General features: G+C 43.3%; 1 protein-coding gene across 1 annotated transcript in view; it reads left to right on the top strand.

Moving 5' to 3' along the window:
• Positions 1 to 1,838: 1,838 nt before the first annotated feature.
• Positions 1,839 to 27,014, top strand: part of LOC149431181 (guanylate-binding protein 3-like) — a 104,034-nt gene continuing 78,858 nt past the window's right edge. Inside the window, exons 1-5 of the mRNA XM_089665820.1 lie at positions 1,839 to 2,076; positions 2,160 to 2,287; positions 5,173 to 5,282; positions 8,318 to 8,505; positions 24,936 to 25,184. Coding sequence (XP_089521946.1) covers positions 1,893 to 2,076; positions 2,160 to 2,287; positions 5,173 to 5,282; positions 8,318 to 8,505; positions 24,936 to 25,184 — 859 coding nt within the window. The 5' untranslated portion in view covers positions 1,839 to 1,892. The remainder of the gene's footprint in view (positions 2,077 to 2,159; positions 2,288 to 5,172; positions 5,283 to 8,317; positions 8,506 to 24,935; positions 25,185 to 27,014) is intronic.

Raw genomic sequence — 27,014 nt, 5'->3', positions numbered from 1 at the left:
CCCCTTATGTATTATACATGGAGATCATATCCCCCCCTTATGTATTATACATGGAGATCATATCCCCCCTTATGTATTATACATGGAGATCATATCCCCCCCCCCCCTTATGTATTATACATGGTGATCATATCCCCCTTATGAATTATACATGGTGATCATATCCCCCCCTTATGTATTATACATGGAGATCATATCCCCCCTTATGTATTATACATGGAGATCATATCCCCCCTTATGTATTATACATGGAGATCATATCCCCCCTCATGTATTATACATGGAGATCATATCCCCCCTTATGTATTATACATGGAGATCATATCCCCCCTTATGTATTATACATGGAGATCATATCCCCCCTTATGTATTATACATGGAGATCATATCCCCCTTATGTATTATACATGGAGATCATATCCCCCCTTATGTATTATACATGGAGATCATATCCCCCCCTTATGTATTATACATGGAGATCATATCCCCCCTTATGTATTATACATGGAGATCATATCCCCCTTATGTATTATACATGGAGATCATATCCCCCCTTATGTATTATACATGGAGATCATATCCCCCTTATGTATTATACATGGAGATCATATCCCCCCTTATGTATTATAAATAAAGATCATCATTAGCAATAGATACAACAGGCTAGTTCACTTGAGGGCTCTCAGACAAGGGGGCTATGCTGAAACCTGAGAGTTTAATACACTACCAGAAATTCAGTTCCCCAGGTATGTAACAAGATCTGAACAGTTCGGTAAAGTTGGCTTCTGCCAGCACAGTTGGGACCATATAATGTTGAGATGCAAAAGCAGTGCAGATTACTAGGCTCAGTAGGTGGGTATGCCCCTTTAATATGGCTAAGTGAGGATAAGCAGATTCAAGGAAAAAGGGAAGGACAATACAGAGAGAGGATTGGGAAGGGATAGCACTAAGGTATGGTGCTGCAAGCAGAGGTGCATGAGGAGTAATCAAAGTCAGCAGTCTGGGAAATACGAGGAAACACGTATGTTTTGTGTTAAAATAGTTTGCACACATGGACACTCTTTAATAGTGTATATACAGTATATATATTTCTTTATTGCACTTTATATATTTTTATTTTATTGCACTCCATTTTTGATGGCAAATGAGGATTGCAGGTGAACTTTAGAAATACATTTACATTCAAAGCGGTACAAAGTGGTTGGTACACGTGGATGTGACATCATTTTTAACTTATATTCTTTAAGGTGTAAGATTCTTAACACTTCAAGAAGAGTTCTCATATAGGGCTTTTATTGGTTAATTTACATGTAAAGTGGTATAAATAAATCAATAAATCAGTTGGATATACCATAATTTTATGTTTTTTTAAATTACCATTATTATTATTATTATTATTATTATGCAAGACACGTAACACTTTAAGAAGAGGTTGTTTTATTTTATTCAAATGATTAATTCTACTGGACTTCATTGGCCATTTACAGTCATAACAGTAATACCATCGCACATTGGTTCCTCCCAGGAGTTTTCTCATAAATAAGGGTATAATAATGTGAATAAAATTCTTTGGTTACTTTAGTAATTTTTAAAATAATTTCTATATTGTAATTCAAGGACAAGTTAGTATATTTCCTTATTTTCCTGTTTTCTTTTTGAGTAGCCTTGACACTGCTTGGAGGATACTTAAAGATTCTCTCTTTGAACTATTCACTCCATGGTATATACATGTTTTTTTTACTGTCTGTGTCCTCAGTGGCAAGATCCATCCTCTCTGTTTGATGGGAAAATTGATTTGTACATTCAGCTACAGCTTTCAATTTCTTTCTCATAGGTTTATTGCAGCTTCCCTTCATTCAAACCTGTTTTATACCTTTAAACCAGAGGCCAAAATGGAAGCCCCAGTTTGCCTAATTCAGAACATAGTGGAAGATGGAAAAGCAAAATTTGTGGTAAACTCTGAGGCCATCAACATCCTCTCCCAGATCCACCAGCCAGTAGTGGTGGTGTCAATAGTTGGCCTGTACCGTACAGGAAAGTCTTATTTGATGAACAAGTTGGCTGGAGCTCAGAGAGGTAAATGCCAGTTAGAAGGAAGGTATGTACAGTAGCTACTGCTGTATATTTAAATGGTAATTTTCTATGTTTCATAATTGAAGGATTCATCCTGGGCTCTACAGTTCAGTCTGAAACCAAGGGTATCTGGATGTGGTCTGTTCCTCACCCCATAAAAAAGAATCACACTCTGGTTTTACTTGACACAGAAGGTCTGGGTGATGTAGAGAAGGTGAGAACATAATATAAACTACCTATTTGTCTTTAACTAGCCATTCACTTTTCTGGGTAATGTTTAAATAAAGCACTGCTTAATTCACTTTGCACTTCTGGGGTATTGGTATAATTGGAAGTAGGTTTGCAAATATATTTGGGATGTACATAGAAATATATACGGCAAATAGCGGCAAGTATTTCTATATCTGATATAAAGACACCTCAGTCACATGCCAAGTAGGTCTGGCTGTTAATTTGAGACTAGGTTAGTGATGTAGCTGGGGGCTATTGTTAGTACTTTACATTTTTTAAATTTTATTTGTTGAGTCAGTGGAAGCCAGTGGAGGGATTGGCAGAGATGGGTGGCAGTCACTGAACGGGTGGTAAGGTGGATGAGTCTAGCAGCAGCATTCATGATGGACTGGATGGGGGATAGCCTATGTAAAGGTAATTCAATGAGGAGGGAGTTGCAGTAGTCCAGGCGAGAAATAACCTGGTAGTGAGCTCAGTTTTGGATAGATTGAGTTTGAAGAAGTGGAGTGACATCCAAACTGATATGCATGTTAGTAAATTAGTGATACGTTAGGAAACTGATGGGGTGAGCTGAGGTGTAGAGAGAGATAGATTTGTGTTCCATCAGCATAGAAATGGTATTGGAAACCATGGGAAGCTATCAGCTGACCCAGGGAAGAGGTGTAGATCGAGAATAGGAGAGGTCGAAAGACAGAACCTTGGGGAACCCTCAATAGTAAGAGGAGTAGGTGAGGAGGAAGTAGAGTTGTAAATGACACTGAAGGTGCAGTGAGATAGGTAAGATGCGAACCAAAGACGAGTACAGTCATGGAGACCAAGGAAAAAGATTTTTTTGAGGGGAAGGGGTAGTCAACTGTATCAAAGGAAGAGGAGAGGTCCAAGAGTAAGTGTATGGAATAGTGACTGTTGATTTTAGTTGTAAGTAAGTCGTTTGTGAGTTTTAGGAGAGCCGTTTCTGTTGAGGGCGAAATCCAGACTTAAGGGGATCAAGAAGGTTATTCTCAATGAGGTGGCAGCTCAGCCGGTTGTAGACTAGATGTTCAAGGAGTTTGGAGGCTAGGAGATGATGTGTCTTAAGTTGTTAAGATTGGTGAGGTCCAGTGAGGCCTTTTTAATTATTGGGGTGACTAGTGCATGTTTTAGAGGGTTGGGAAGATGCCAGTAGAAAGGGAGAGATTGAAGATATGAGTTAAAGAGTGTAGGATAGAAGCAAAGGGTGAGTGTAGTATTTCCAAGGGAACAGGGTCCAGGGGGCAGGTGGCTGAGTGGGTTGAACCTGCAATAAGTTTATTAGTATAAAAAAATAATAATTACAATGGGAAACATAAAGTGTTCTAGAATGAAACCTCTTCAAGCAGGTTGCAAACAACCTCAGTTCTTTTGAAGAGAGCGTTTATTGGTTCCCAGCAACAGATGTGCTCCAGCTTGACTGTCTCCCTCTTGGAAACACATATCTCAATGGAGTGGTTGCCTTCTAAAATTTGGGAGCCTTCACGAAGCTTCCTCCTCGGCAACCAAACCTTGATGCAGGGTCTCACTTTAACCACTGGACAACTGATGTTATTAACCAAGGATGGCAATAGACAAATCACACTAAACTAGAAAGGAATATGGCTACAAAAAGGTTGGAGGTCTTTAGCTATTGACTCTGAAGACAGTTGGCGACTTCTGCGCACTGTGCGCTTCAACATGCGCTGACCCCGCTCTGTCATGTGACGTGGCCTACCACTTGGTGGCTGAGTGGCGGCTGTTTCCAGTTGCTTCCACTTTGTTTTAATCCCACTAACAGTTGAGCGTGGAATATTTAGTAGCCAGGAAATGTCACAGATGGACTTATTACACAGTTGGGAACCTATCATGGGACCACGCTTGGGAGTCATTGAGCTCCTAAGAGCGACCCATTCTTTCACCAATGTTTGTAGAAGCAGTCTGCATGCTTCATGCCTAGGGGCTTGATTTTATACAGCTGTGGCCATGGAGGGGATTGGAACATCTGAATATATATATACAAACACATGCATGTGTGTTTAAGCTTTGGGGTGTAAACCCTAATGCAATAGGCTGTGCACACTTATGGCTGCAGATACCAGTTTGTTTGATGCAACTGCTGCTGTTACCTTCCTGATCACCTTGGACATTTTGATTTTGGGCAGGAAGGCATTACCTTTGCCACACTCAAAAATTATCTGACTAGGGTTGCCACCTCATCCCTTTAAAACTGAACACGTATTAATGACACAGGTTCTGAGACTAATTTAATGCAGATAAGGCACTAAGTGAGTTTAATTATCACCTTAATCAGCCACAGAACCCATGTCATTAATATGTGTTCAGGTTTAAAGGGATGAGGTGGCAACCCTAAATCTGACCAGCACTAACCAGTATTTTGAAATTTAAGAAAAACACCTCCATGATAATCACATTACTTTTACTGAGCATTTTTATTGGTCTGACAGTAGAAAAAGATTTTTCATAGTTTTGAACAGTTTAAATAGCGAGACAGCGTAAAAAAATTGTTGACGTTTATATTGAAAATCAAGATTTTAGGGGAAAAGCCTAAAATATTTTTTCAAACAATTCTGAAGAATCTTATTATCCTGACTGTGGAAATAAATTGTCTCTTTTTGTTGCAAAGAAATAATGTTAATTTGGCAAAGGCATTTATCTTACTTCCCTCATCAATACTCTGCAGCAGTTTCACAATGGAATGGAAAGAGATTACCACTTCTCTTAACATGAAAACTTTTCTATGTATGTTTTGTGTCTCTTGGGTGAGTTTTGTGTTTTTTGTTATAAAAGATATTGGTTTTGCAAGAAATAGTTAAATTATGTTTGTCCTGACGTCTTCAAGGTTTTGATTCTTTTTAGGAGGATAACAAAAATGATGCCTCGATTTTTAGCCTTGCGATCCTTCTAAGCAGTGCCCTGGTGTATAACAGCAGAGGAACCATCGACCAGGATGCCATGGATAAATTGAAGTATCCTTTATAACAGACTATAAAAAGATATATTATATCATTGTTCCCAGTGCTTATCCAAGAGTGAGTATTTGCTACAGAAGGCATAAACGGATATCTATGGTATAGCTACAGTATTTAGAGGCTCTATGCGGTGCTGGGTTGTATTTATTGATGGGTGAGAGCTGATTATTAAAAAGACAGTGTATTTAATTTATTTTTTCATCTTTGAAATCATAAAAACTGGTGCAGACAGATGTAGTGAAAATGTCTCACATGCATTCTAAAAGCGGCGCAGCATGCACCAAATTCATGTACCTATCTAGAACACATACTTGAATTTGTCACATGCTGCTCCACTTTTAGAATGCATACAAGACACTTTCACTAAATCTTTCACTGTACACCAACAGAAAGTTGGTCTTCATTATCTCCACTTTCATAAGCTGTGAACTGGCTGTTTTTCATTTTGAATTTGGCACAGGTGTTACTCCACAATGTAAAAGTGGAGAAAATTAGAACAATCTGAAATTGGCGTACGAGTCACTGTCAGAATCAAAACTGTCACAGACAGGGGCGAACTGACAACTCATGGGGCCCCCGGGCAATAGGGGATCATGGGGCCCTTGTGTCCTTGCCCAAACTCAAAAAAGACTATGAAAAAGGTACCAGGGGCATCTCATGGAGCCCCCTACTGACCCCGGGCCCTCGGGCAGTGCCCGAGTTTCCAAATGGTCAGTCCGCCCCTGGTCACAGATGTTTTTTGAATTAGGTGCAATACATTAACAATAGCAATTGACGCCAGAAAAGTGGTATGGCAGCTTTATTGAATTCCCCCAATGTGTATTGGATTGCTAAAATTAAGTGTGACATTATATGTGGTTTTCTCTCTGGGTAAATGATATCCAACTTTTTTAAAGGTTTAATATTCTCAAAGGTTTTGAGAAAACCATTCCTCATAATTGAACATTATAATTTTTCAGGGAAATTTCATGCACCTCCTCACATACTGTATTTTTTTTTAAATTATCTTAATAAATACCTCAAATACTGGAAGTGTGCAGTCCTTACTGCAGCACAGAATAATGCACATGTAATGACATGTCAGCTTTGTTCTGTGCAGCATTACAGCAAGCTCAGGCTGGCATGATGGTACACCCCAAGTGGGCTCTTCTATGACAGCTTGGGATCACAGAAACTGAGCTGCATGGTACTGGGTGTCATTCATCCAAGAAGAGGGCCAGCACTCTCAGAACGGCGAGTCTTCAGGATACAGCATTGGAGAGAAGGTGACTAATGCAGTGAGAGTTTCCTGTTTTATTTCAACACATGCTAACCAATTTATTTTTGTATTTTTATCAAAATGGTGGGGTTGCATCAGAAACACTGGGTACCTTCACATCCCTTCAATTACCTTCCATAATGCTTGTTATGGAACCTGTTCTAGTAATAGAAGGCTCTTTTAGCTCTAAAGTAGATATTTGCAGAAATATCCACCCCACCAAAGAGTAGGGTGAAGGTATGGCAGTTTGTAATTAGAATATCTGATGTCTTACGGGAGGGGATGGGGAGGGTAATTTGAGGGAACTATGTTTGTTTTGTTTTTTTTCAAATAAAGGAAAAGAAAGAATAAATACAGAAAACTTATGATGTCACAACATGCAGACACTTTTCACTAGGGCACTATGGTACTTTCTTGCTCACATTGCTTCCATGACTGGCCCACGCATGTAATGGGCAGGCACACTGTTGCTTCTCCTTATTAATACTTGTGTTGCTATGGCTATTTTATTTATTTTTATAGCATAAATATATGGAATGGCCATGCATTGTTTTTGCATGTTTAAGCATCCCCCATTCATATGCTAATGAACTAGTTGAACTGGTTAATGGAACTCATGCAAATAGGAAGTGATGTTGGCAGGAAGTAGAGGGAGGGAACAAAGGATTTTAACACAGCCATGTGTTGGACAAAAAGATGCAGTAGTTTTGCAGGACTCCAAGAAGCAAGGAGCGATCTGGAGATATCCTGAATCCTGGCTAAAAGGAAGAAGACTCCATCACCAGGAAAATCCAAGTTAAGCAACTCTTTAGTGTAAACCTATTGCACACATTATCAATGATCATTTGCTATTACAAATAGATAACGGTATGTCATGAATTTTCCTAAATGTGTGCGTCATTTGTGTGAATGCAGCAGTTTTGTTTAGTAAAGCACATGAATTAACTAAAGTTTTTTATGCTTCCTTGCTTTTACCGCAAACGAAAAGAGAAAAGCAAAAGGGGAGCGCTTCTAAGAGTAGCCATATTATCAGATGAAACCCTGAACAGATATATTCCCCTCACCTGATGTACAAATATAGTGCCCCTTTATTAGGAGATGTTACATCCAGTCTTCCTTTGTATACAATCCCCCTCTTCTGTCTCCAGGCTGCCTGTCACAGGCGGTGTAAGCTCTGTTTTGGTCTTTCTCCAGCCCAGGATTAGACTCTGTGAAACGTTTGTAGTTGCTGGCTCCTGAACTGCAATGAGCAGCTCTTTACACATGTGTATGAGATGGTGAATGCAGTTTAGATAAGAAGCTAATATAGACACTGAGATCAGATACCAACCTGGACTTCAGTCAGGTGTTAGCAAACTATACTAAAATACTTTATTCTATGTATTTCTGAGCAGTTACTCCACACCTTCATCAGCAAAAGTGTTACAAGTGAACAGATGCCACTGCTTTTAGGAACCTTAAAAAGACAAAGTAAAACAATTGGGGGCTTGTCCGGGATTGGCACTCAAGTTCCAAAACTCAACATGATTGTTGGGGATATGTGGATATTTATGAAGAAATATGTATATTTGCAGCACTCTATGGACTCTATGGGGCCCTAAAATCTGTAAGAATCTACTATACTTAAAGTGCATTTGAAGTAATATTGTATTTAGTGTTGGATAGAGCAGGGAATGGTTTATAAAGTTATAAAAGAAAAAGAAAGGAAACGCATTCTGAGAGAGTTACATAAGAAAGGAAAGAAAAAATGTTGTGTCTCCTTAATACTGGACAGAATTGTCAGTGAAATCACTGAATTAATAAAGGTGAAGGCCACAAACAATGATGATGAGGAAGCTGAATTTTTCAAATATTTCCCTATATTTATCTGGGCAGTGAGGGACTTTCATTTGAAACTGAAAATTGATGGAAAAAATGTTTCAGAAGATGAATACCTTGAGAATGCTTTAAAGCTTAAATCATGTAAGTATGTAGGATAGTTCATGAAAATGTTCTTTTATTTTAAATATTTCAAAGATGAACTGAGCTTCAACAAAACGTCAACCTATGCATTAACCACTTGGCTACTGGGCACTTTTACCCCCTTTGTGGGTTTTCTTTTTCTTTGTTTCTATTATAAAATTTTGCAAATAGGTAATTTTTCTCCTTCACTGATGTGCGTTGATGAGACTGCACTGATAGGGAGCACTGATGGGCACTGATGAGGTGGCATGGATAGGCAGCACTGATGAAGTGGCACTGATAGGCACCACTGATGGGCACTGGTAGGCTGCACTGATAAGATGGCACTGATGAGGCGGCACTGGTGGGCATTGATGAGGAGACACTGATGATGCTGCATTGATTTGCAGCAATGATGGGCACTAATAAGCAGCACTGATGGGTGGCACTGACTGACAGCACTGACTGAAGGTGCTGACTGGCGGCATTGCTGGGCAGCACTGATGGGTGGCACTGCTGGGCACTGATGGGTGCAACTGCTGGACGGCACTGATGGGTGGCACTGCTTTGCACTGATGGGTGGCACTGATTATCAGGGCCCTGATGATCAGTGCAGATGTCCTCTGCGTCTTTTGCCGGTTATCGGCGGTACTTTCCTCATATTGTGACAGCGTGAGGAAAGTGCTGCTGCTAAACAGCAACCGTATTTACTTTGTGATCTGTTGTGTCATTGGATACAGCTGATCACATGGTAAAAAGCTGCTGTGATTGGCCTTTTACATCATCATGTGATCAGCTGTGTCTGTAGGACACAGCGATTATGGAGAGCGTTGGGTGCACGCCACTGGGGGCATGCAGGAGGGCGCGTTCTGGCAGGACGTCATATGACGCCCTCCCAGAACTTGACAACTGTGCTGTAGCCGTCATTCAGCAATAGCATGGTTGGCAAGTGGTTAAGGAAAAAAAAATGCATGCAGGTCTCCCCTAGCCCCCCTTATACTCAGAGACAGCAGAGGGAGTCATTGGCTCCTGCTACTGTCAGTCACAGCCAGTGAGGAGAGAGCAGGGGGTGAGGCCAAGTTGCACTGTGTGTGTCTATGGACACACAAAGTGGGGCCCAGGAGTCCCCCCATATTTGCATGTTCTGCATGGCGGAGGAGCCAGTTATGGTGGCTGAGGACCCAAGAAGAGGAGGATCGAGGTTTCTCTGTGCAAAACCATTGCACAGAGCAGGTAAGTAGAACATACCTGTTATGGTAACTCCTTCACTCCTAAGGGTAAAACAAATCTTAATGCCTAAGTAAAATTTTGCAACGTTGACATATGTTAGTAAATCCGTCCATATCATCACAACTACTTTGTACATCCAGGTAAATTTCCTGTTGATCGCAGTGATACCACATGTGTGTATGTTAGTTACTGTCTGTACCCGGAGTATGGCCCAGCAACAATAGTGCACATTTTGCTTAAACACTGACACTGATAGTAATTTTTTTTAAATTAAAAAAAATCCTTACCTTTGAAATGTATGTCCTTTCTTTATTGTCCTTTTTTCCCAAAAATGGAGCTTTCTTTTGGTGGTATTTGATCACCCCTGCGGTTTTTATTTTTTACGCTATAAACAAAAAAAGACTGACAACTTTGAAAAAAGAAAACCCAATATATTTGATTTTTTGCTATAAAACATGTCCAATAAAACAATTTAAAAAGTCAAATTTAGGTCAAAATGTATTCTGCTCCATGTCTTTGCTAAAAAAAATCCCAATACGTGTAAATTAATTGGTTTATGTGAAAGTTATAAAGTCTACAAATGGCGGTATATATACTGGGATTTTTATTTACATTTTTGTTATAGTAGTAATGACAGTGATCAGCGACATATAGCGTACTTTGGTGGGCATTCAAACACTGGGGGAGAACTGATTAACTGCCACTGACATCCCCAGTGACACCAAAACAGTGATCAGTGCTAATAAAAAGCACTGACACTGTACTAATGGCACTGGGCAGGAAGGAGTTAAACGCTTCCCCCATCCTATAGCAGAAATAGATCTGCAGTGCTGTGAAAAATCACATATAAAATACGCGATTTTGCATTTTGAGGAAGGAAATGCGTGTGTTGCCCTACCCATCACGCCATTATCGGCTACAGATGACGATTACCAGGCTCCGGATGGAGGTTCCGCACCCGGCGATCACCGAGAAACAGTGACAGGGGTGACATCTGTGTGTAAACAACACATGCCTCTCTCCAGCCAGCAAGGACATGCTGCTGTGTATTTCTCTGCACAGCATGTCTTCCTAGTACAACACACACAGCACACAGTTAACCCTTTCATTGCCCCAGATGTTAACCCCTTCCTGCCCAGTGCCATTAGTACAGTGTCAGTACTTTTTATTAGCACTGCTCACTGTATTAGTGTAATTGGAATGTCAGTGGCAGTTAGTCAGTCCCCCACAGTATCAGAATGCCTGCTGCAGTACCGCTATAAGTTGCTCATTGCTGCCATTACTAATATAAAAAAATAAATTCCGGTGTATAGGGGGTGCGCATGCACGGGCAGCCGGCACACATGTCCCCGTGACCGCTCCGCATTCCTCCGGCACTTCATGAGCCCGTAATCGGGCACCGAGCCCCACATAGGCCCCAAATCTTCCCTGGGGTGGTCCAAGGATCATAGAGCCCTCTCCCCATGCTGGGACGTATAGCAGGGAGAGGCCGCAGCAGCTTCTAGCACCTGATCCCTGTGTCGCCCAGGGGATCCAAGATGGCGCCCAGCTTGGCTCCATTGGTTTCCACTACCACTCTGCAGGCTGCTCCTCTCACTCAATGACTAAAATCTGGCCCCGATGCTGCTATGAATCGAGATCGTGACAAGGTGGCTCCCTTGGCTGGGGTGAGTGCTCCTGTACAGCCCCCCTGGTCTCCTCCTAGCCCTGTTATACCAGTGTCCAAGGCTTCGACCTGCTCACTAGGCCGTGACTCTCTAGCATCTTCTCCATTAGATAATGAGGTGGCGGCTATTTTCTTTAGCCAAAGCACCAGGGTAGAACCTGATCCTGAAAGTCCTGAGAATTCATCAACACCCCCTCCAACTCCACCACAATATTTGGGAGACGCGACCCTAATTGCACGATTTGCTGATTTGCTACAATGAGAATTAGACAGAGCTACTACTAAATTGGCAGCGGACCTTAAGCAGGACTTCCAAGAAATGGGCCGACGTCTTGACAGCTTTGAATCTAAAGTTGATGCAACGGTCCATAAAGTGTCCCAAAACTCCAACATGATATCTGATCTAGAAGACCAATTAGACGAGGCCTATTCTAAAATCGATGACCTAGAGAACCGGGCCAGACGTTACAATTTTCGTATTCGGTGGCTCTCAGAGTCAGTCAAAGAGCTTACTACCATTGCTCAATCCCTCATGCGATCCGCAATCCCTGAAATTGATGATCTCCATACAGATATTGATCGTATACATAGGGCACTGATCCCACCTAGACAAGGGGGACCTCCTAGAGATATTGTCAAGCCACATTTCTTCAAGGTTAAAGAAGCTGTCATGAAATATAGTAGGGAGACTGCAGATTTGGAAATTGCGGGACACACAATACAAATATTTGTAGATGTTTCTCCGATCACCATCCAGAAACAGAGGTCCCTCAAACCATTACTCTCCCACCTGGTCCGGTGAGATATCCGCTATTGGTGGACCTATCCTTTTTGGCTACAATTTACCTACAATGGCAAGCTTCATGGGTTCTGCACATTTTAGGAAGGTGAAGGACTCCTGCTTTAACTGGGTATCATTTCCCACAGCCCTTCATCTCACTCCTCATCACGAACTGCTTCTCACTCTCCACCATTATCACCACTGTGGTACCCTTCAACTTCTAAGAAGACCACCTGAAGGCCTTTTGCTTGACTCTTGGGCGTCGTACGGGAAAGGGATTTTTTCTTGTATTTTTGTAGTGGCTTCTCAGTGGTTCCTAGAGGGACATTGGCCTCCATGATTGGTTGTTTTTAGAGGGAGTGAGGAAAGGGATGGGGACTGAGGGAAGGATTTGAGATGAGGGGGGAGGAGGGATAAGGAGGAGGAAATAATTTTTACTTTTTTTGTGGTGGGGTGAAAGAGGAAGAATACATTTTAATAACAAAGGAAGGAAAGTAATAAGAGGAAAGGGGGGGGTTCCTCTTTCCTTTGTTTTCTCCCTTTATATGGCCGTTTGCATTACTATGATAATCATATCTGCTGATATTGGTGTCTATGGGCCCTCCTAGATTCGGGAAGACTCTCCCCTGAGTTAATTCGCCGGGTAGACTTTTTCCCGTACAGGGCTTTAGTCCAGACACTACTGGTCAATTGTTTGTTTCGTTTGTGATACAGTATAATAAGCAATGCCAGATGTTGCTGGACACGATGGTTTCATTACTCCGAGTGTCTTCTGCTTCTTTTTCCTTGTACTACTTTTCTCTTTTTTCTCTAAAGGTAAGCCGTCCTTGGTTTTGGTTAATCCTAACGTTCCTCATGCTCTGGGAGTTGACAACTTTTGCTGACTATAGATTGCCAATTACTGATCATGTCTTCCCAACGGACTGATAGAGGGATTATCCGTATGTTATCTCATAATGCTCAGGGGCTCAACTCTCCCTCTAAACGTATTAAGACCTTTACTTCATACCGCTCTTTTGGAGCTGACATTGTAGCCCTTCGGGAGACACATTTTCCCCCTTCATTTACCCCATGATATGTCCATAAAGACTACCCCCTTTGATATTTTGCTAATGCTATGGAAAAATAGCAAGGGGTTGCTCTTTGTCTGTCTTGCCGTTTGGTGTTTACTGAATCTAAAGTTATTAGTGATCGGGAGGGACGCTATCTTCTGGTAAAAGGTCACTTGGGTGGAAGCTTGCTTACTTTTTTGATATACTATGCTCCAAATACTAATCAGGTGGAGTTCCTCCACTCTTAATTAAGCTCTTTGGTTTCAGAGCTTGAAGGCGATGTTATTCTGGCTGGTGATTTAAACCTAGCATTAGATCAAACACTGGATCCATCCCGAATCGTCATGCTTAAATCCCCTTCTAGACAAAGTTGTAAGTTTGCCCAACTATTATATCGTTATGATTTCGTTGATGCTTGGAAAGAAGCTAACCCAAATTCTTGAGATTATTCTCATTTCTCTAAGGCCCACAACTGTTATTCCCGTATTGATCACATATTCCTCCATACACGTTCTCTCTCTAGATTGATTAGTTAAAATTCTTTCCACACCTTGGTCTGACCATGACCCAGTTTTATTAACATTTTTGTCCTGGACACATGGAAGGACCCTCATTGGCGCCTTAATGAGTCTATCCTAGGTAATGCCTCTTATTGTCAGGATATTTCCTCAGACTTACAATTGTACTTTGAAATTAATAAGCCAGATGATACTACCCCAGCTATTAATGGACGGTCCATAAGGCCTTAATCAGGGGGTTCCTTATTCAACTTTCCTCATGACTTAAAAAGGCACGAAATGACTTGATTTTGACTAGATCGCAAGTATATACTGACCTTGCTAATCATCATAAACAGAATCCTGATCCGGCTTTATTAGTTAAACTTGACCAGGCCCGCTTAGAACTTAATTTATGCCTCTGTCAAGGTCCTACCTTTTCCCTGAGGTTATGTTACTCCATGTGCTGGCGTCCATCTTGGATTCTGCTGTGCATGGTGGGAATCCTTTTATGCCTTCAGGTCTCTGAGGTCCATCCCCCAGAGGGGTGTGGCTGATGACATATAAGCCTGTGGTCCGCACATGCTCTTTGCACTTGTGTCTTGTGTCTTTGTGTTGCTATTACTCTGTTCTGACTCTCGTGACTCTCCTGGTATCTGATTCGGCTTGTACTCGACTATTCTTTGTATTCTCCTTTGATCTGACACTCCGTTGCTGAACCCAGCTCGTGACCTGTGACTCTCGTCTGCTGTCCTGTACTGTTTTGTCCTATTGTTGTTGACCCGGCCTGTCTAACTACTCTTTTGTCTCTTCCACCTGCTACACGCCATTGGCGGCGGCCATTACCGCAGCTGAGGTGTCTTGGGGGCCGTGACCTGGTTCCTGGCTGCGTCAAGTCCATCCCCACCATCAGGGGCCCTGGTTAAGGGCAGCCTGGGACTTAGACTCCGCGCCCTGAGGGACTTCGGTCTGTGGGTGGTGGTTGTCATCAGCCAGTGCGTTACATTGTTAGGCCTGCCTGTCCGTTCCTGGGCCCCTGCCCTGACAGCCTCACTACTATGGCCAATAAGCAGGTTCGTTGGAACAATCACAAATTTTTTACCTGGAGGGACAGACCGGGCACCTTACTAGCATGTAAGTTATCCCCTAAACTTTCCAATTTAGCGCTTCCTAAAATTAGACTGAATACTGGTGCTCTGTCTCAAGATCCTAGCAAGACCCTCCAAGAATTCCATTCTTTCTATACTGATCTCTATCACCTCGAGGGGAAACTTCCTCATCTACTGAAAGTTTCCTGAGTTCTGTTTCCCTTCCTTCTCTTCAGGAGGCCCATAGAGACCTAATGGATCAGCCTATCACGTGCAAAGAGATTCGGGATTCCCTTAAAGCTCTCGCTCCTCATAAATTCCCAGGACCGGACGACCTTCCACATGCCTATTATAAAGCTTTCCTTGACCTTCTGATTCCATATATGGCCCAATATTTTAATTGTCTACATGATGGAGGAGTGGTACCATCAGATGAGAATAAAGTGTTCATTAGTGTCAATCCTAAACCCAATAAAGATACTATGGTTGTTTCTAACTATCGCCCTATTTCCTTAAATAATTGTGATCTCAAGATCCTCATTAAAGTTCTGGCGTTACGTCTTCATAAATTTCTATCTCTCTATATCTATGATGATCAATCAGGATTTATTAGCGGTCGTCAAGCACCTGATCAAATTTGCAGAATTTTGGCGCTGTGTTGTCAACTGTACAATCTAATTGGGACAATTCCTCACCAAGGGAAGTCCTGCTGCTATCCTTAGATCTCCATAAAGCATTCAACAGCCTGTCTTGGGATTACTTATTGCAAATGCTGGGTGCCTTTGGGTTTGGTCCTTCCTCCTTGACATTATTGCGGGCTCACTATAGTAATCCTTCAGCCCAGGTGTCCATTCGGGGACACAAATCGACCCCTTTATCTATAGGGAGAGGCACTAGACAGGGTTGCCCCCTCTACCCTCTACTTTTTGCATTAGCAATGGAGCCACTGGCAATTGCTATTTGTTCTGACCCTACTATATCTGGCATCTACTCTGGCCAACGAGATCATAAATGTGCACTATTTGCAGATGATGTCCTTATGTATGTCTCTGATCCCCGAGTATCTCTACCTAGTCTCCTTCACCTAATTCATCGATTTTCTATGGCCTTGGATCTTACTCTGAATTCCTCTAAAACAATTGCTTTAAATATTTCTCTACCTATGTCGGAGCTCCAGTATCTTTGGGACAATTTTGATTTTCAATGGGCCACTCCATCTCTTCCCTATTTAGGGATCCATCTCACGAGCTCTATTTCATCGCTATATAATGCCAACTACCCCCCTCTTTTTAAACGACTTAGGACTGATCTACACGAATGGGCGGACTTCCCTTTGTCTTGATTTGGAAGAATCAATTCTGTTAAAATGACAAGACTATTCAGTGGTAGACTGACCATTTGGAAACTCGGGCACTGCCCGAGGGCCCGGGGTCAGTAGGAGGCCCCGTGAGATGTCCCTAGTACCTTTTTTATAGGCTTTTTTGAGTTTGGGCAAGGACACAGGGGCCCCATGATCCCCTATTGCCCAGGGGCCCCATGAGTTGTCAGTCCGCCCCTGAGACTATTATATTATTTTCGGACTCTTCCGATCACGATTCTCAGACGGGAAATTCTACTTTTACAATCTGCAATCTCTAAATTTATATGGGGAGGTAAGCGTCCTCGGGTTAATAATGTGACTTCCTTTTCCCAAAAAAAGCATGGCAGTTTGGGACCTAATCTTATGACTTATTTTCATGTGGCTCAGATAGCGCAGGTCTCCTGTACTACTGCTAGAGGATATGTACCTCAATCGGTTGGTATTGAGGCCCAGTCTTGCCGTCCATATGCTGTTGGCTCTCTTATGTGGCTTCCCAGTCAGTTGCGTCCCCCCATCCTCTGCCCTACTTTATCGTATTCTTTAATGGTATGGGATAGACGGCGGGCTTGCAAGCCTCTATTTTCCCCACATACCCCTCTAGCCCCAGTTATTTCTAACCCTGAATTCACACCTGGTTCATGACAATCTGTGTTTAAATGGTGGATTAATAAGGGTTTTCTGCGTATTGGGGTTATTTGGAAGGATTTCGCCCATGTTCTCCCCAATACTTTCAAACACACTGCCAATTGCCTCCTACTGAAATGTTCTGTTATCATCAAATCATGTCTTTTGTCACTAGCAAATTTAAATTACTAATGGAACCCTGTACATTCACCCCTCTCGAGGTCTCCTGTGGGGCTGCAGAGTTGTTGAAAGGTCGCTTGTCCAATATCTACGCTTCCTTTGTTGACCCCCATATTAAGCTTTCTTGTATGGTACATTGGGAACGAGACCTGAATATATCTTTGGAGTTAGATACTTGGCAGACGGTGGCTAAAGCGATGTCTATACTCTTGATTAACACTACACTCATTGAATCTAACTATAAAATGCTTCTACGGTGGTATCTGGTCCCTACACGTCTTGCTAAAATATACCCATCTGTGTCACCCAGCTGTTTTTGACAAGAGGGTACTATGCTCCATTAATGGTGGCTATGTCCTGTGGGGACTAGATTCTGGATCCGCTTATTTAATTTCCTTTATTTGGTAATGGGGATTATTATTCACAGATCTCCTGAAATAGCATTATTTCATCTACTACCCACTGATATCCCTAAGAAATCGACTAAATTGATTTTCTATATTCTGTTGGCAGCAAAAATTACTCTAGCTAAACGCTGGAAACAATTACCCATTTCCCTGGAATTAGTCACAGAAATTGAATTGGATTATAATTAATGATAAACTTACTAGCATAATTAGTAACAACACTTCCAAGTTTGAGAGCACTTGGGATCCATGGATTAGGTATCTTTCGGCTACTTAAGTGGACTTTTGGCTGGCCCTTCTTTTTCTTCATTGTTTTTATCCGTATTTCTTATTCAGTTTTTCTCCTATTTTCTGTTCTCTTTTCTATTGTTAAATAGATTCTGTTCTTACTCACATCATTTAGTTTATAAAGAAATTACTTCAATGGACTCCAGCATGCTACGATTTCCGATATATTATCAATATGCAATATTGGTCTGTTTATCACCATACAGAATCGTATTGTATACAGAATACTATCTATTACTTGATTTGCTACAAAACACCATTTGGCTGTGAGATGTCCCCATGCTCATATATTTTATATGTTGTTCTACTGATTCTCAATAAAAATATTGAAATAGAAGTTCCAGTGTATATATACCACCATTTGTAAATGCTGTGACTTTCATGTAAACCATTTAATTTCTACATATCAGGATTTGTTTTTAGCAAAGACATGGAGCAGAATACATTTTGGCCTAAATTTATGATGACTTTTTTTTTTTTTGCTGTACATGTTTAACCATTTCCATACCGGGCACTTATCCCCTTCCTGCCCAGGCCAATTTTCAGGTTTCAGCGCTCTCACACTTTGAATGACAATTGCGCGGTCATACAACACTGTACCCAAGCTAAAATTTTATCATTTTCTTCACACAACTAGAGCTTTCTTTTGGTGGTATTTAATCACTGCTGGGGTTTTTATTTTGTGTTAATTATTATTATTATACAGTATTTATAAAGCGCCAATAGTTCGTTCAGTGCTGTACATTACAAAGGGGGACAGAACATGTGACAAAACAATACCAATACAATGCAAAACATGAGGGGATCGAGGGCCCTGCTCTTTCGAGCTTACAATCTAGGAGGGAGGGGATGGTGGCACAGGAGGAGATAGCTGTGGGGGATGGAGTGGTAGGAAGAGTGGAGGAGGTCGGCAAGTTAGCAGGGGGTGGGGTAGGCTTCCCTGAAGAGGTGGGTTTTCAGGGTGCGCCTAATTGAGAGGAGAGTAGGTGACAGTCTGATGGGTTGGGGCAGGGAATTCCAGAGGATGGGTGACACCCTGGAGAAGTCCTGGAGGCGGGCATGGGAGGAGGAGACCAGGGAACTAGAGAGAAGGAGGTCTTGTGAGGAGCGGAGTGTGCGTGTTGGGCAGTACTTGGATATTAGGTCAGTGATGTAGTTCGGGGCAGTATGGTGGACAGCTTTGTACGTCAGTGTTAGGATTTTGAATTTGATCCGTTGTGCAATCGGAAGCCAGTGGAGGGATTGGCAGAGGGGGGTGGAGGACACTGAGTGGAGGCCAGTGGAGGGATTGGCAGAGGGGGGTGGTGGAGACGGAGCGGTTGGAAAGGTGAATGAGTCTGGCAGCCGTATTCAGGATGGACTGAAGCGGGGATAACCAGCAGCGAGGCAGGCCAGTGAGGAGGGAGTTGCAGTAGTCGAGTCGTGATATGATGAGGGAGTGGATGAGCTGTTTAGTGGTTTCTGGGGTTAGGAACGTGCGGATTTTGGCGATGTTGCGGAGGTGGAGTCTGCATGAGTTTGTTAAAGATTGGACTTGGGGCTGGAAGGATAGGTTGGAGTCCAGAATGACACCCAGTACTCTGGCCTGCGGGGCGGGTTTGATGGTGGCGTTGTTAGATGTGATGGAGAAGTCAATGGGGGGTGGGGTCCGGGCTGGGGGGAAGACGAGAAACTCGGTTTTGGAGAGGTTCAGTTTAAGGAAGTGGAGTGACATCCAGTCTGATATGTCGCTCAGTAGGTGTGTGATTCGGGCGGAGACCGAGGGGGTGAGGTGGGGGGTTGAGAGATAGATTTGTGTGTCGTCAGCATAGAGGTGGTAGTTGAAGCCGTGAGAGTGTATGAGTTGGCCAAGGGAGGAGGTGTAGATGGAGAAGAGAAGGGGCCCGAGGACAGAGCCTTGAGGGACCCCAACAGAGAGGGGGAGTGAGGGGGAGGTGGTAGCATTACAGGTAACGCTGAAGGAGCGTTGTGACAGGTAGGATGAGAGCCAGGAGAGAGCAGAATCTCTGAGGCCGAGGGAGTGTAGTTTTTTGAGGAGGAGGGGGTGGTCGACTGTGTCGAAGGCCACAGAGAGGTCAAGGAGTAGGAGCACTGAGTAGTGGCCATTAGCTTTGGCGGTTAACAGGTCGTTGGAGAGTTTGAGTAAGGCAGTTTTGGTGGAGTGTAGGGGATGGAAGCCGGACTGTAGGGGATCGAGGAGGTTGTTGTCGTTGAGGTGAGAGCTTAGGTGGGTGTAGACTAGGCGCTCGAGGAGTTTGGATGTAAATGGGAGCAAGGAGATGGGTCTGAGGTTGTTCGGGTCATTGGGGTCCAGGGAGGGCTTTTTAAGTATGGGGGTGATGTGTGCATGTTTCAGAGGGGAGGGGAAAGTGCCGGAGGAGAGGGAGAGATTGAAGATGTGGGTGAGGGAGCGTAGGATGGAGGGGGAGGGAGATCGTAGGAGTTGTGAGGGGATAGGGTCGAGGGGGCAGGTGGTGAGGCGGGCATCAGAGAGGATCTTGGAGACTTCCTCGATGGTAATAAGGTCAAAGGTGCGGAGTGTTGGGGGAGCTTCAGTATGAGGAATGTAGGGTGGGGTGGAAGTGGAGGTCAGAGCAGTTAATTTAACAAAAAACAAAAAAATTTGAAAAAAAAAAACACGTTTTCTTTGTTTCTGTTATAAAAGTTTGCAAATAAATAATTGTTCTTCATAAATTTAGGCCAAAATGTATTCTACTACATGTCTTTGGTGAAAACACAAATTACTATTTATTATTTAGTCTGTAGGAAAGTTATAGAGTTCACAAACTATGGTATAGATCTGAATATTGATCAATCCTGAAGTACTAACAGCCAATCTAATTTTTTGAGGTCCAAGAATGTCAGAACAGTACAGATCCCCCCCAAATGACCCCTTTTTGCAAAGTAGACAGTCCGACGTACTTCATAAGAGTCATGGTGAGTTTTTTGAAGTTGTAATTTTTTTTTGTCATAATTTTTCAGAAATGAAGAAATAAAAAAAATGATTTTCACTATTTTTTTTTTTTTACATACTGTCACCAGTGCAGTACAGCGTCATCATATAACTGTCATGGTAGTGATCAGGGACACTGACTGGTGACAATGCGAAAAAAAAAAAGATTTTTTAAAATTGTTTATTTATTTTTTTATTATTTTTTATAAAAAAAAATTCTCTTTTTGTAAGATTTGTTTTCATATTTCACTATGGCCAAAGTAGTATAATGTTACCATGGTAACATTGTACTACTTTGGGGAAGTGAACTATTTTTTTTTTTTTTTTTTTACACAATTTTCTTATAGCAAAGAATTACTTTGCTATAAGCAAGCATTTACCTAAATGAAATTGATTACTTCAGAATTTTTTTTTTCTTAACTGATTTGGCCACAGCTAATCACATGACACAGCTGGGCTATGATTGGCCCAGCTTGTGCATGTGATCACTGTGACCATTCACAGCTAGCCACACTCGTATACAATGGATGGCATGATAGGAAGTCATCCATTGTATACAACTGTCATGTGACCTGCTGTGATTGGTCACAACAGGTCACATGGTACTGGCAACAGGGCCGGTACACAGATCTATCATCGGCTGTGTCCGAGGTACACGGGCGGTGACAGATCGCGCCGCTGCGCGGCTCTGTGGGCATGCAAACTGCGCATGCCCGAAAGGACGCCATATGGCGTCCACCCGGAGCCGTCAGGGTTTTTTCCAGCCGCCATTTGGCCATAGGCCATGCGGGAACCGGTTAATAGCAAAAAGTCTAATTTTTTATTTTTTTTTCAAAATTGTCGGTCTTTGTTTATAAAAAAAAAAATCAAAAACGCAGAGGTGATCAAATACCACTAAAAGAAAGCTCCATTTGTGGGAAAAAAGGACATACATTTCATTTGGGTGCAGCGTTGCATGACCACGCAATTGTCAGTTAAGTAACACAGCGCCATATCCCAACAAAAAATGGCCTGCTCAGGAGGGGGGGGGGGAGGCTTTGGAGGGCGAGGGGTTAATGAGGTCAGCTGGTGAAATCCTTCCTGTGCTTTAACAGTTTTCATATCCCAAGGTCTGTCCAGGAAGTAATGAAGACTTTTATACAACCAGCTGGACACTGAGGTAAGGGCTGTGTAGGATAAATAGAAAGCTTTTTTTTATTTCTGCAGAAGAAGTACATTGATAGTATAATGGAACATAGAGGAGCTGGAATTTAGAAAAAAAAAACGGTTCACTGAGATTTGGGATCCGACTTGTGAGACCCCCAAGTCGCATGACATGTGAAATCCCATGTTAGTCAATGAGAGCTGTCTTACCTAGCACTACTGAAGTTGCTCCGACTTTATAAAAGGTTCCTGTACTACTTCAAGGTGACTTCTATCCGACTTGTGCCCATAGACTTTAATGGAAGTCGCCTCCAAGTCAGATCCAAATCTCTATTGATGTGATTTGGATCCAACATTACAGGAAGATTACCCAGCATTCCCTGAAAGTCGCTTCAGAGTCGCTTCAAAGTAGTACTCAAGTCGCCTGGTAAAGTCACACTATAAGTCGCAGTAGTGTGAAGGGAATGGGTGTAACAGGGTGCTTTGAGGTCCCTGATATGTTATGGCAGAGAAGAATGTGGCTATGGAGTGGGAACATCTGCAGAAAGAGAAGAGTCAACAATGTTAGTGGGGCTCATACAGCTTATGCTACACATAGATATCCAACTTATTTATCTATATCTTTGGTTGGGTAATGTATATGTTGTGGCCCTTAAAGTGTTACTAAACCCCCAGACCCCGCATTCACTATATCCGCTCTCCCAGGACCCCTCATTCACTATATCCGCTCTCCCCGGACCCCGCATTCACTATATCCGCTCTCCCAGGACCCCGCATTCACTATATCCGCTCTCCCCGGACCCCGCATTCACTATATCCGCTCTCCCCGGACCCCGCATTCACTATATCCACTCTCCCCGGACCCCGCATTCACTATATCCCCTCTCCCCGGACCCTGCATTCACTATATCATCTCTCCCCGGACCCCACATTCACTATATCCGCTCTCCCCGGACCCTGCATTCACTATATCCGCTCTCCCAGGACTCCGCATTCACAATATCCGCTCTCCCCGGACCCTGCATTCACTATATCCGCTCTCCCCGGACCCTGCATTCACTATATCCGCTCTCCCCGGACTCTGCATTCACTATACCTGGTCTCCCCGGACCCCGCATTCACTATATCCGGTCTCCCCGGACCCTGCATTCACTATATCTGGTCTCCCCGGACCCTGCATTCACTATATCTGGTCTCCCACAGTACACACAACATGGAAATGCAATTATTTTAGTAAATATAAACTGCTAAATTATTTTTCTCATCAGCAGTTAGAGCAGTCTTGTGACTTCTTTCAGTGTCCAGCTGAGCACTGGTTAAAGCTTGTAGGAGGAGTTTTCATTCTGCTCATGGAGGATGCAGAACCCTTGACCTCTGTCTGGACAATGGTTATTGGCCCTGTGCTGATCACATGCACTCTCCCAAGAAGAAAAAAACCCTCTCTAGCAATACACACCAAACTGAGCATGTGCAGTGTTTCTCCACGCGATATGTCTGACCCAAGGTTCACACCTACGCGTGTTCTGCAGCAGTCCATTTATCATGATGTCCTTTGGGACAGGTCCACATCTCTGCTTTTTCACCTGGTGCATTTTTTGGAAAGGTCAGGGACTTTTTTGAATGCAAAAAGTTGCATTTGTTTGTCATATAGACTTCAATGGAAACGCTGCAGAAAAGCATTAATTGTGTTTTTGCTGCATTTTTGATGTGTTTTAAATCTGCCTAGCAACAAGAGAAATTAAAAAAAAAACAAAACAAAAAAAAACACAAAATGCGGCAGAATTGCAGGTTGAAAACCAAAAAACGCAATGCAGAAACAACTCAAATGCAACCTGCATAGGTGTTAACCTAGCCTTATCAGGAGATAAGAGGGGGACACTGGAAGAAGGGGAGGATCAGAGAAGACAGGATCAAACAGCCTTTTTACACAATATGGAAGATTAACCCCTTAGGTTCTACAGTGAGTATAACTAGCATACTTTACTACATAGACAGACACTTTTAACAAAATTTTGATAATTCAGTGCAGAGACAGTCCTCTGTAGAAAGATCTGTCATCACACCGGAGGCACTCAGCCATTGTCTGTTTTATAAAGGATAAGTTCACGTTTGGGAACATGTTACATGATCCACTCGTGTTTAGGGATGAACATTTAACATGTTCCCAAAATCACAGCCGCCGCCCCCCCCCCCGACAGATAATACGGGGAGGAGTTTCCACATACTATCTGTCAGATTTGAAACCAGCGTGGCCATGTGAGGCTCCGCCCACACCGCCGCGTCATTCATTTACAGAGTTCTGAGAATGAGTGCCTACAAGTCCCGGCATTCTTAGTGGCTGTCAGCTTGTAGTGTTCATTGAACTGTGGAGCTTCCTGTCAGAATAACTGCTTGACTGTACACCCCGTATACCCCATACATCCTGTACATCCCGTATACCCCATACACCCCGTATACCCCATACATCCTGTACATCCCGTATACCCCATACATCCCGTATACCCCATACATCCTGTACATCCCGTATTCCCCGTACATCCTGTACATCCCGTACATCCTGTACATCCCGTATACCCCGTACACCGCATACACCCTATATACCCGGTACACCCCATACATCCCGTACACCCCGTATACCCCATACACCCTGTATACCCCATACATCTTGTATATCCCATACACCCCATATACCCTGTTCATCTCGTATACCCAGTACATTCTATACAACCTGTACACCCCATACATCCTGTACATTCCATACACCCAGTACACCCCATACATTCTGTACATCCCATAGATTCTGTACACCCCGCACGTTCCGTACATCCCGTACACCTTGTAGATTATGTACACCTCGTATACCTTGTACATTTCATACATCCTGTACAGACAAGCAGATATTCTGACAGATCTGCAGGAGACCTACATGACATCAGCCATCTACTCATCGCTGGTGCAATGCTTTCCAGGCTCCTGCAGACAATTTCTTTACCTGCAAATGTACATTTATTATTTTTGTCCAAAAAGGTGAACTTATCCTTTAATCTGCAGTTCTAAGTATACAGGTGAACATATCAAGTCCAGAAAAAAAGATCTCAATTATGTTTTACACTAATGTTTACCAATAAAACTGACACCCCAAATAACCATCCTCTCTACACCTCTTATTCCATTCACAACAGGTGTAAAAACAAAGAGGGACCAGATGTATAATATGCCCAGGGAACGCATCCGGATGTATTTTGGAAAGCGGAAATGCTTTGTGTTTCCATTACCGACTGCTGATGACGAACAACTTCAGAATCTGGATGAAGTAGATGAGGGAATGCTCAAACACAATTTTGTGGCTCAGACCAAGAAGTTCTGTGATTACATTTTCCTGAACGCTGAGGTTAAGGGTTTGAAGGAGGTGCTGACAGTAACTGGATCACGTAAGTAGAGATGGGCACAATGAGAAAATTAGTTTTGTTTCAAATTCATTTGTTAAATTAACAATTTTGTTTCATCATATTCACATATTCAGATTTGTTTGTAGGTTCGGATTAGTGTTGTATGTTCGAATTTGGCTAGTCCAACCCACAAAGAGAAATGAAATGAGCTGATTGGACAATATTCAAAAGAACAAATGTAACTAAATTAATTTTGGATAGGGGGCGTGTCCAAGATGGCGACCCGGCCGGCTGCTTAATCCAGAGCTCCGGCGGAGTCATCCACCATCCGCGGCCATCCGTGGAGCAGCTGCCCTGATCGAGAGAGAAGAGAGCCCGCTTAGGCTCCGGAGACATAGCGGACGGGTGCAGGGTTGTTTTGACCCCCTTCCGCGGCATCGGTGATCTCGGCCTAGTGCGGCCTGCTTGAGCCACGGGACTCGCGTTATCCCGATCCGGGACCCGGCAGCGGGTTGATTCTAATAAGGAGAGGAGGGAGGTGAGCCTCCCCCACCCGGTCCTCCACTTGCCCGCATAGCCTCCTGGGCAACCCCCAGCTGGGCCCAGAGTGAAGGCCTCTCATAAAGGCCCTGAGGCACAACTAGAAATCTGATGCCTCCATCAAGCCTGCAGTAGCACAACAAAGCAGTCCAGTTCAGCAATTAGGAGAGAAGGTGCAGTGCTAACTGCAACCCCCCTTCTTCCTCCCCACCTGCAGGCTCTGGTAGATTCCTGACAACCCTCTATATAAAAGATCCAACACATTCTGCATGTTGACACCTGGTTATAACCCTACAGTCACAAATAACTATACCTGCTCCACTATCCCTTCTATAACAGTTACCTGCCAGCCCACAAATTGACATCTACCGGGGAGCTTACCCTGAGACCAGGCGAATGACAACCTAATTACTAGAGCCTTGATACACGGAGGCGGATATACGTAATACAAGGAAGGAGAGACGCAGTTGAGATGGGGAAAACAGATAAGAGAACAGCCACCCCACGGTCCAGATCTCCTCGCCGGCTGAGTGGCCCTACCATCCATAGCATTCCGGAATTATTCCGGTCTCAGACCCCGGAACTCTCTGAGCCTGGCACTTCAGTCTCTCCCCCACGTCAGCCTCCTGGAGTCTCTCACTCTCACGGCAGAAATCCGACTGCAACACCCTCTTCCGGCCATCCTGAAACTTCCCCTCTCACTATAGGGGACCTGAAAGCAGTAGCATCGGATATTAAAGAGACCCTCTCTGCTGCAATCGCTGAGTTACATATTGGCATGCAGGCGATGGCCCAAAGGCTTGAAGCAATGGGAGATAATGTCTCCACTCAAGATCTCACCATTCACAATATGCACAAACTGGTGGACACACACACTATGCACTTAAAGGAGCTGGACCGACACATCGAAGACCTCGACAACAGGGGTAGGCGCCATAATCTAAGGGTACGTGGTGTCCCCGAAACAATTGAACCAGGCCATCTCACCCAAACGGTATTGGCCATCTTCAATGACCTCTTAGAAAGACCGCTAGAATCTCCAATTGAATTAGAACGCATCCATAGGGCTCTACGTCCGAGAGGCAGAGATTCTGACCCGCCGAGAGATATAATATGCTGCTTAGTCGACTTAAGGAAGAAATACTGCGTAAAGCAAGAGATCGCAATTGCGTGTTATATAATGGAGTGGAAGTCAAGCTTTTTCAGGACCTCTGTCATCTCACTCTACAACGCAGAAAGGATTTGCGCCCTCTGCTGGAGCTACTCCATTCCAGAGGGATTGCTTACCGCTGGAGATTTCCTTTTGGTCTATCAGCATCAAACATGGGTCGT

The sequence above is a fragment of the Staurois parvus genome, unplaced genomic scaffold, assembly GCF_062004578.1.
Source record: "Staurois parvus isolate SC_StPar_1 unplaced genomic scaffold, SC_StPar_1.0 ptg002362l, whole genome shotgun sequence".
Lineage (NCBI taxonomy): Eukaryota > Metazoa > Chordata > Amphibia > Anura > Ranidae > Staurois > Staurois parvus.
The sequence above is the reverse complement of the archived record's forward strand: the minus strand, read 5'-3'. Positions and strand labels throughout refer to the sequence as shown.